The following is an 11,077-nucleotide window of genomic DNA, read 5'->3' on the forward strand; positions in this document are numbered from 1 at the left end:
TGAGTAATGTAGAGAGGAAGACTGAGTTTGATCTCTTACATTTATTTGGGCACAATTAATAAGAAAAACCAAGTGCAATGTGATTATCTGATCTATTTCTTTAGTTGTCCATCAAGTAAATCCTTTGCTTCGTTTATTTTAGCCGCAAGATATGGTGATCCACCTGCAATAGAACAAAATGTGCATTTTTAGAGTACAGTGTGATCCAATACATTTTTACAAGTGCAATGGGTCTAAATAAAAGTCATGACCACACATTGTACTAGTTCCTCAAACCTCTATCGGGGTGATTAAGAATCATCAGTTTTCTGTGGGCTTCTCTGATCTTGATCTTGTTAGCTGTGGGACTGGGGACAACAATATGATGCATTAGTGCAATAAAGTCAAGCATTTGCTTATCACACAGTGAAATTTACAGTACCTGACTCCTAGAACGAGCGACGCCTCTCTCTTGTTCATTTTGGGATCAAATCCACCTCTGTAGTATCCACCACCAAAAGCCTGCAACAAGACAGTTACAATTGTATAACAGATGCAGTGGTGTACGTAGTTTTTGTTGGCTCTTATTTTTGACAACTTTCAATTTAGTACATTCCTAAAGAACTGTACTTTTTACTCCATATTTTCCCTGACACCCAAAAGTACTTGTTACATTTTGAATGCTTAGCAGGACAGAAATGGTCCAATTCACAAACTTATCAAGAGAACCACCCTGGTCATCCCTTCTGCCTCTGATCTGGCAGACTCACTAAACACAAATGCTTCATTTGTAAATTATGTCTGAGTGTTGGAGATAGCCCCTGGCTATCTGTAAATTAAGAAAATGGTCCCATATGGTTTGCTTAATAAGGAATTTGAAATGTACTTATGTATCAAAAGTAAAACTATACATTTCAAACCTAATGTTTTATTAGGTGACTTACTTGGGTCATTTTCTATTTAAGGTATCTTTACTTTTACTCAACTATGACAATTAAGTACTTGTTCCACCACAGCACCAATGTGAGTTCAGTCAGACTAATGCCATTCATTGTGTCTTGTAGAGGCCAACACGTGTGAAAGCCCATACAATCTTACCGATTTGGGAAAACTCTGCATAGCTTGCTTCATTTGGGGTTCCATGTGTTTCATGGCCTGCATGGCATAGCGACCTGAATCAAGGAGGATCCGCATTTTAGTGTCACAAAATCCATCAAATCGTTTCTTCAACTCTGCACCTTAAAGATAAACTGACCTACAAATCCAGCTGCTGCTAGGGTGAGCCCCACTGCCACCATGGAACTGGCCTGTGAATCGATTATGGATGTTCATTAGTAGAGGAAGATATCGCAACCTTTTCATATAAAGCTTACAAGACATGTTTATAATCCAAGTCAGCTAGTGCAGTGGTCACATCTCAGATATGTGGTCAAAACCTGTGTGATCTGTAGGTCATGTACCTTAATGGTTTCCACATGATGGCGCTGCAGCAGTCATGCTGGTATTTGTTTCTAGCTGTAACGTTAACCATTTATGCGTCAGGGGTCTAGGGTGAGTAATGTTAGCTAGCCACCAACTGTATGGCTGTTAGTCGTAGCTACACACACTCTATCAGCTTGCTCACTTTCACTAGTATGCTGCTACAGTCGCTAGTTAGCTAACTGGCTGGCTAGCCAGCTTTACTAACGAAATTCTAAAGCTTCTGCTCTTGTCTAAACACTTCAATGCAGTAAGCTATCCTTTCACGGTAGCATCGATATAATCAATACTAACTCACCATGTTTTATTGCTAAGATCCGCCTCTATCAAAGACTTGCAACATAACTTTTTATACACTTGTCTACGATGAACAAAGTCACAGATGACCCCTCATGTTTTGATCCGTAACTTCTCTGTTGTATATTTCTGGCCTGACAGAAATTAAAGGCACATGTCGTAAAGACTCAAGTCAATTGCTCAGCACTGTCGCAAAATGATTAGGGTCCCAATTCTATAGAAATGTATGTCTAGTCCCTAGCTACTTCTTGCCTTAGTAATTTAGTGTCCTATAAAATATGTTGCCTATCTGGTCCAGCGTCTCTGGACCTGAAAATGCTCATGCATTAATAAAAGAGAATTGTGCAAATAGTTTTTTTCAGAACACATTATTAAGGTAATGTATAACATACTTATAAATCAGCCTTTTTACCTATTCCCCAGATGTAATACTATTGTTTAGATACTTTTTGTCCAGAGACCTGCTTGTTTGACATGCAAAAAAAAATATATGTGTATATATATATACATGTATATCTAATTGTTTTATTTTATCCAATGGAACAACGGTGCATGTATAATACATACATGTCCAGTACAAACATGCAGTATTGTACAGCAGTGGGAATGTAATGCCAAATAGTCACACGTTAGTCACTCAAATTACAACAGGCACTCATTCATACACTATACAGTACATTCGGAAGTATTCAGACCCTTTCCCTTTTTCTACATTGTGTTATGTCACAGCCTTATTCTAAAATGGATTACATTAAAACATTTCCTCATCAATCGACACCCAATACCCCATAATGACAAAGCAAAAACAGGTTTTAAGAAATCTTAGCAAATGTATTGCAAATAAAAAACAGAAATACCATTTTAACATAAGTATTCAGACCCTTGGCTATGAGACTCGAAGTTTCCATTGATCATCCTTGAGATGTTTCTACAACTTTATCGGAGTCCACTTGTGGTAAATTCAATTGATTGGACATGATTTGGAAATGCACACACCTGTCTATATAAGGTCCCACAGTTGAAAGTGAATGTCAGAGCAAAAACCAAGCAATCAGGTCGAAGGAATTGTCCATAGAGCTCCAAGACAGGATTGTGTCGAGGCACAGATCTGCGGAAGGGTACCAAAACATGTCTGCAGCATTGAAGGTCCACAAGAACACAGTGCCCTCCATCATTCTTAATTGGAAGAAGTTTGGAACCCCCAAAATTCTTACTAGAGTTGGCTGCCTGGCCAAACTGAGCAATCGGGGGAGAAGGGCCTTGGTCAGGGAGGTGACCAAGAACCCGATGGTCACTCTGACAGAGCTCCAGAGTTCCTCTGTGGAGATCGGAGAATCTTCCAGAAGGACAATCGTCTCTGCAGCACTCCACCAACCAGGCCTTTATGGTAGAATGGCCAGACGGAAGCCACTCCTCAGTAAAAGGCACATGACAGCCCGCTTGGAGTTTGCCAAGAGGCACCTAAAGGACTCTCAGACCATGTGAAACAAGATTTGCAGCTGCAAATGAGAACTTCTTCTCAACTAGCCTACCTGGTTAAATAAAGGTAAAATACAAATAAATAAAATAAATTCTCGAGTCTGATGAAACCAAGATGGAACTCTTTGGCCTGAATGCCAAGTGTCACATCTGGGGGAAACCTGGTACCATCTGTATGGTGAAGCATGGTGGTGGCAGCATCATGTAGTGGGGATGTTTTTCAGCCGCAGGTACTGGGAGACTAGTCAGGATCAAGGGAAAGATGAATGGAGAAAAGTACAGAGAGATCCTTGAAAACCTGCTCCAGAGCGCTCAGGACCTGAGACTGGGGCAAAGGTTCACCTTCCAGCAGGACAACAACCCTAAGCAAGCCAAGACAACGCCGGGGTGGCTTCGGGACAAGTCTCTGAATATCCTTGAGTGGCCCAGCCAGAGCCCGGACTTGAACCTGATCGAACATATCTGGAGACCTGAAAATAGCTGTGCAGCGATGCTCCCCATCCAACCTGACAGAGCTTGAGAGGATTTACAGAGAAGAATGGGAGAAACTCTCCAAATACAAGTGTGCCAAGCTTGTAGTGTCCTACCCAAGAAGACTCGAGGCTGTAATCGCTGGCAAAGGTGCTTCAACAAAGTACTGAGTAAAAGGTCTGATTACTTATGTAAATGTGATATTTCAGTGTTTTATGTTTAATACATTTGCAAAAAATTGTAGAAACCTGTTTTTGCCTTGTCATTATGAGGTATTGTATGTAGATTGGTGAGGGGGGAAAACTATGTAATCCATTTTTGAATAAGGCTGTAGCTCAACAAAATGTTGGGAAATTCTAGGGGTCTGAGTATTTTCCGAATGCACTGTACATACGAAAGTATGTGGACAATCCATCAACTTAGTGGATTCAGCTATTTCAGCCACACCCGATGCTGACAGGCGTATAAAATCGAGCACACAGCCATGCAATCTCCAAAGACAAACATTGGCAGTAGAATGGCCTTACTAAAAAGCTGCCCCCTTTCCAACAAGTCAGTTCCTCAAATGTCTGCCCTGCAAGAGCTGCCCCAGTCAACTTTAAGTGCTGTTATTGTGAAGTGGAAACGTCTAGGAGCAACAATTTCTCAGCTGCAAAGTGGTAAGCCACACAAGCTCATATAACAGGACTGCCGAGTGCTGAAGTGCATAGTGCGTAAAAATTGTCTGTCCTCAGTTGCAACACTCACTACCAAGTACCAAAATGCCTCTGGAAGCAACATAACTATTCATCGAGAGCTTAATGAAATGGGTTTCCATGGCTGAGCAGCCGCACACAAGCCTAAGATCACCATGTGCAATGCCAAGCTTCGGTTGGAGTGGTGTTAAGCTCGCAGTCATTGGACTCTGGAGCAGTGGAAATGCATTCCCTGAAGTGATGAATCACGCTTCACCATCTGGCAGTCCGACGGACGAATCTGGGTTTGGCAGATGCCAGGAGAAATCTACCTGCCCCAATGCATAGTGCCAACTGTACAGTTTGGTGGAGGAGGAATAATAGTCTGGGGCTGTTTTTCATGGTTCGGGCTACGACCCTTAGTTCCAGTGAAGGGAAATCTTAATGCTACAGTTTGGGTAAGGGCCTTCCTGTTTCAGCATGACAATGCCCCCGTGTACAAAGTGAGGTCCATACAAAAATGGTTTGTTGATATTGGTGTGGAAGAAATTTACTGGCCTGCACAAAGCCCTGATCTCAACCCCATCGAACACCTTTGGGATAAGTTGGAACACGGACTGCGAGCCAGGCCTATTCACCCAACATCAGTGGCCGACCTCACTAATGCTCTTGTGGCTGAATGGAATCAAGTCCCCTCGGTAATGTTCCAACATCTAGTGGATAGCCTTTCCAGAAGAGTGGAGGCTGTTATAGCTGCGAAGGGAGGTGACTCCATATTAACGCCCATGATTTTGAAATGAGATGTTCGACGAGCAGGTGTCCACATACATTTGGTAATGTAGTGTAACTAGAAAGAACATAATTGATCTTACCTTACATGGTCAGTTCCCAAGGATTGCAATACTATAGGACTGAACAGAACTTTAACCAAACATCTGCTCTGAGCAATTTAAAATAGAATAGAACATGGTTATCTCTCTTCCCATTGGAATGAAGCACACTGGAGCAACACAATGAGATGTTGAAGGTCCTAATTATTGCCCCTATCATTTGCATAATTACAATGTTTTCCAAGGCAAGGGCAGTATAGACATTTCAAACTGTAGTGGACCTGCAGCAGTCAGTGAAAGTCAGGTTTAATGATGAATCTGTCCTCCATCAGGCAGGCACACTGGCTGGAGGGCTGGAGTTTCAATAGGATTTAAAAAGCCAACTGTGTGGATAAATTAGAGTTTTGCCCCAAAATCATATGGAATTACAGTGCTGGGTGCATGTGGTGAGCCTACACACAAAAAGCCCAGAGGAAGCAGCTATTTCTGTTGGTTTTATTAAACCAACCAAGCAATTTAATTCTTTTGTTCAGGGGAGTTCTACTTCATTGATTAACAAAAGCAGGGATATAATTTTTTCAGCCTTTTTGAAAAGCCTGAAATGTCAAGCCTTTTAAAGCAGATTATTCTGCCTCTGTGCGGTGAATGCTGCCAGAGTAACCTTTTGTCTACAATTAAATATTCCAGCATAAATATAAAAGAAAATCAGAGATGGAGAAGATTGACTCACGAGAGATTGGAGAGGTAGATCCTCACACTGATAGTGCAAACAGCTTGCTTCTAATTAAATATGCCACAGAGTCTCAAAGCATTTGCTTTCAGCCGCAGAGAGAGGAAGCTGCCTAAGAATGAGGGGGAGAAATATATCACATCATCTGTCTGTCCACAGCCTTCCTCTGGGCATCTGAAAGGTATTTCATTTTTTTGTTTTTGTAATTATTTGTTTCCCTTTTTCGTAGGAAGTATCTAAAGGCAACACCTTCAGGGATATGCATAAATAGAGAAACACAATAAAAGTTCTCAGATTGTTTATGATTCAGACTCAGATGATTAAGCATGACAATGTGGCACTTCAGGGACATGGGGCATTTATTTTACATTTATGGAACTGGGTGCATTCTCCCCATGTCTGTGATGCAGAGAGGGGGTATATTCAGAGTCGTTATACTATGCAACGTTTAACTTAGTAGTGTTCAGTTTAAGTCGTATACTTTATGTAGTGGTTCATTTAATTGATGTGTGATTGCATCTAAAGGAAAGAGGTTATATAGAAAGAATATGTGGTATTGTATAACTAGGGGTCATTCCTTATACCTTTAACAGACATATTACTACATTTGTTGGTGAAATAATGTATAGATAGTCTGGAGTAAAGATAGATGTTTAGTGGTTTGTTTATTGTCAGGTTGACATAGAGGTGACCTCTAATAGATGTCTTGTTATATGTGTTTGCTTACTTACTCCTAAGAGAGTATTGATATTGTAACTTTGATCTGATAACAGCAGTGTTGATAATATTCAACTCTGCTTTACATGTTAATATGATATTTTCTCACGCAGATATTTAGCCAAGTTTAGGAAACAGTACTTTGTGAATTTTAGAATGGTTTACTAGAATTGGATCCTACCAACTTTATCAAGTCTTTCAAGTGTTTTGAAGAGGCAAATGCATAGCAAATTCTGTCATAGCAAAAATGTGTGAGCACATATTAAATCATAGGTTCTAAATAAGTCTAAGATAGAATGACTATTGGGAATAAACTTTTTTTGTTGTTGAGCAGAGCATAGCTGTTTTGATAAGTTGCTAATGTCAGCTTATTAAAAGTGTGTTATCCTAATAGTATGTTTTTGGTAATAATTACATTACAGGTTCATAACAGTTATGTTGATCATCATACATCACACATATATCTTCATGGAGGATGTCAGTTTACACATTTGAATGTTTGCTTGCTGCAAAAAAAACATGACAAAGTATTTTCCATTAAGTATGCTATGTGTATAGGAGAACAAACTCCCAGGTAATGGGGGAATATATGGCCCCCTAAGATGTTTTCAGTGGGTGACTGAAGGATTTCAATGAATGCAGATTACTTCAACTGTTGGCTTTGTTGTCTCAGATCTCACTACCTGTATATATCAAAGAAGTAGTAGAGAAGGCTGTGGACTGATAATGTTTTGCGTGAGAAATTGGGCACTTTTTTAAAAGGGATTCATTCCAAGCATTTGAATGCTCTGAAACATCCAGACAAAACAGAGGCCCCAACATATGCCCCCTCCACCATGACCCCATCCCACTTACCCCATACCTGCAATAAGGTCTTATCAGAAAATTGGGCAAGTCAAGAGTCTGTTGATTAACCCTGACAGACCTAATGATTGTGGGTCAGGGTTTCAACTTGTGAGATAAAAAAAACAACCACTAGTGTCAAATAATAGATGCACTGACAGGCAAATTGTGCTCTGTCATTTACGTTTTAGAACGATAATGGGTTCTGAACTGACCAGCTCTGACTGGTAAGGGCGTTGACTGCAGCTTTTCCCCACGTCTGAAGTGAACGGATGTGGCATGAGGGACGAACCTCATCGCTTTCCCAGACCACAAGTAAATCTTGCATTATGCTGAATTTTAGCTTCCAAAAGGATTGCAAGGTTTGCAAAAAAGGAAACAAGAATTATTCAATCAAATTGGCACCTCCACATCCAGATTCGACTAGTGCTGCATAATGCAATCCAGTAATCCCTTTATCAAAAACTCAGATGAAATGGTCTTATTGGAAAAGGAGTTAAAAATATTTAAGGTCATTCTATCACTAGTTTATTTTCCAAAATTGCCCACTCTCTTTTTATCTTCAGAGACAATAATTACTTCTAGTTCAACACACTATGGCTGATGAATGTTCAGAGAATCCACAGGAAGAAATCTTTGCAATAATCAGCAGTACAGTTTTCTCTCCCTTTTCACATTTCTATAAATTTGAACATACATGGCTGTCTGAGGATATGCAATGTTAATGTCTAGGTGATGATGGCAATATGTCAGCAAAATATGGTAACCTACTTGAACTGTCATTGTTGCCGCATCAGCATCTTACATATCTTAGGCTACAGTGCGTTGTGGGCTTAGCTATAATGCAGTTTTTCCAATACATTTTGGGAAGGCATTTCTTTCACTCCTTTTTAATTTTTTTATTTTCAGTAATCATCATGGTTCATGTCATTTTTCTAGGTCATAATAGGAAGAATGCTGGGTGAATACTAAACAGAGCCTATATACTGTACATGTAGGCATCCTTTGCTGACTGTTCACATTGCCCACTGCTGAAACCTCATCAGCAGCTGAATGATGCAGCATTCAATTTATCAGCATATCAGCATTCAATTTATCAATAACCCACTAGGCCTAATGGTTTATAAGTCTATTAGTCTGTATAAATCAGAGTGTTTCTGCTATGTGTATAGTGCTTTCAGAAAGGATTCATACCCCTTGACTTATTCCACATTTTGTTGTGTTACAACTTTAATTCTAAATAGATTAAATATAACTTTTTTCACACCCATTTACACACAATACCCTATAATGATGAAAGAGAAACATGTTTTTAGACATGAAATACAGAAATATCTTATTTAAATCAGTATTCACACCACTGAGTCAATACTTTGTAGAAGCACATTTGGCAGTGATTACAGCTGTAAGTCTTTCTGGGTCTCTAAGAGCTTTCCACAACTAGTTTGTGCAACATATGCCTATTATTCATTTCAAAATTCTACAAGCTCTGTCAAATTGGTTGTTGATTATTGCTAGACAACCATTTTCAGGTCTTGCCCTAGATTTTCAAGCAGATTGAAGTCAAAACTGTATCTCGGCCACTCAGGAACATTCACTGTCTTTTTGTAAGCAGCTCCAGAGTATATTTGGCCTTATGTTTTAGGTTATTGTCCTGCTGAAAGGTGAATTAATCTCCCAGTGTCTAATGGAAAGCAAACTAAACTAGGTTTTCCACTAGGATTTTGCTTGTGCTTAGTGCCATTCCATTTCTATTTTATCCTGAAAAACTCCCCAGTTACAAGCAAACCCATAACATGATGCAGCCACCACTATGCTTGAAAACGTGGAGAGTGGTACTTAGTAATGTGTTGAAATGGATTTGCCCCAAACATAACGCTTTGTATTCAGAATAAAAAGTGAATTGCTTTGACACATTTTTTTGAAGTATTACCTTAGTGCCTTGTTGCAAACAGGATGCATGTTTTGGAATATTTGTATTCTGTACAGGCTTCCTTCTTTTCACTCTGTAAATTAGGTTAGCATTGTGGAGTAACTACAATGTTGTTGATCCATCCTCAGTTTTCTCCTATCACATCCATTCAACTCTGTAACTCTTTTAAAGTCACCATTGGCCTCATGGTGAAATCCCTGAGCAGTTTCCTTCCTGAACACAAATGCTTTGTTTGTAAATTATGTCTGAGTGTTGAAATATGCACCTGGCTATCCGTAAATTTAAATAACAAGAAAATCATGCTGTCTAGTTTGTTTAATATAAGAAATTTGATATTATTTATGCATTTTAACAATTACATTTACTTTTGATAGTGAAGTATATTTACCAAACATTTTTAGACTTTTACTCAAGTAGTATTTTACTGGGTGACTTTCACTTTTACTCGAGTCATTTTCTATCAAGTTATCTTTACTTACTCAAGTATGACAATTGGGCACTTTTCCCAGCACTACATATTTATTTATACTCTACAGGCTTCCTTCTTTTCACTATGTCAATTAGGTTAGTACTGTGGAGTAACTACAATGTTGTTGATCCATCCTCAGTTTTCTCCTATAACAACCATTAAACTCTGTAACTGTTTTAAAATCCCCATTAGGCTCAAGGTGAAATCCTTCTCCGGCAACTGAGTTTGTAAGGACACTTGTATCTTTGTAGTGACTGGATGTATTGATACACCATCCAAAGCTAAATAAATAACTTCACCATGCTCAAAGAGATATTCGGCATCTGCTTTTTCTATATTTTACACATCTACCAGTAGGTGATCTTCTTTGCGAGGCACTGAAAAACTTCCCTGGTCTTTGTGGTTGAGTCTGTGCTTGAAATTCACTACTTGATTGAGGGACCTTACAAATAATGGTATGTAAAGAGTACAGAGATGGGGTAGTCATTCAAAAATCATCTTAACCACTATTATTGAACACAGAATGAGTCCATGCAACTTAATATGCAATTTGTTAAGAAATGTTTTACTCCTGAATTTATTTAGGCTTGCCATAACAAAGGTGTTGAATATTTATTGATAATTTTTTTATTCATTTTAAGCATTTTCGAAAAACATAATTCCACTTTGACATGATGGGTTTTTGTGTGTAAGCCAGTGACAAAAAATAATCTAAATTTAATCATTTTTAAATTCAGTCTGCAACACAACATAATGTGGAAATGTCAAGGGGTGTGAATAATTTCTGAATGCACTGTAAAGTGATACTATATGGTTATTCAGATTCATCAGGGAATAGAAGATAATGCATGTTTAGCCTAGATGTATTGCAATGTTATCAATCAATAGCATTGATTAAAAACGAGCCCAGGTATTGCAAATACAATTAAACCTGGTGACTATTGACAGTGCTCACAAGACTTAAGCAAAAATATTTATTGATGGCACAAAAATGTAATTCCTATGCACAGGATAGTAATGTTACGCACTTGAAACCAATCATAAATCGATCATACAACATTTTGCCTCGACATTTCAGCAGTTTTTCAATGTAACAGAGTTGATCTTTAACACACCCTTGTGCTTCTGTCAGCTCCCTGGACACAACTACTCATTCCAGGGTTTAACTTTATTATT

At 38.9% G+C, this 11,077-nt stretch overlaps 1 protein-coding gene across 2 annotated transcripts; it reads right to left on the reverse strand.

The window, feature by feature from the left end:
• Window positions 1-26: 26 nt before the first annotated feature.
• Window positions 27-1,909, reverse strand: LOC139409253 (DnaJ (Hsp40) homolog, subfamily C, member 19). 2 transcript variants are annotated; one of them, XM_071154138.1, is made up of 6 exons: window positions 1,757-1,909; window positions 1,235-1,286; window positions 1,078-1,151; window positions 422-501; window positions 277-347; window positions 27-163 (listed from the first exon to the last, which is right to left on the reverse strand). In XM_071154138.1, the coding sequence occupies exons 1-6, from the start codon at window positions 1,757-1,759 to the stop codon at window positions 93-95; spliced, it is 351 nt and encodes a 116-aa protein (XP_071010239.1). In that variant the 5' UTR covers window positions 1,760-1,909; the 3' UTR covers window positions 27-92. The 2 variants fall into 2 exon arrangements, with proteins under 2 accessions (XP_071010239.1, XP_071010240.1); XM_071154139.1 differs by having other exon boundaries at window positions 1,440-1,894.
• Between the last annotated feature and the right edge of the window lie 9,168 nt (window positions 1,910-11,077).

The sequence above is a fragment of the Oncorhynchus clarkii genome, chromosome 5 (genome assembly GCF_045791955.1).
Source record: "Oncorhynchus clarkii lewisi isolate Uvic-CL-2024 chromosome 5, UVic_Ocla_1.0, whole genome shotgun sequence".
Classification (NCBI taxonomy): domain Eukaryota; kingdom Metazoa; phylum Chordata; class Actinopteri; order Salmoniformes; family Salmonidae; genus Oncorhynchus; species Oncorhynchus clarkii.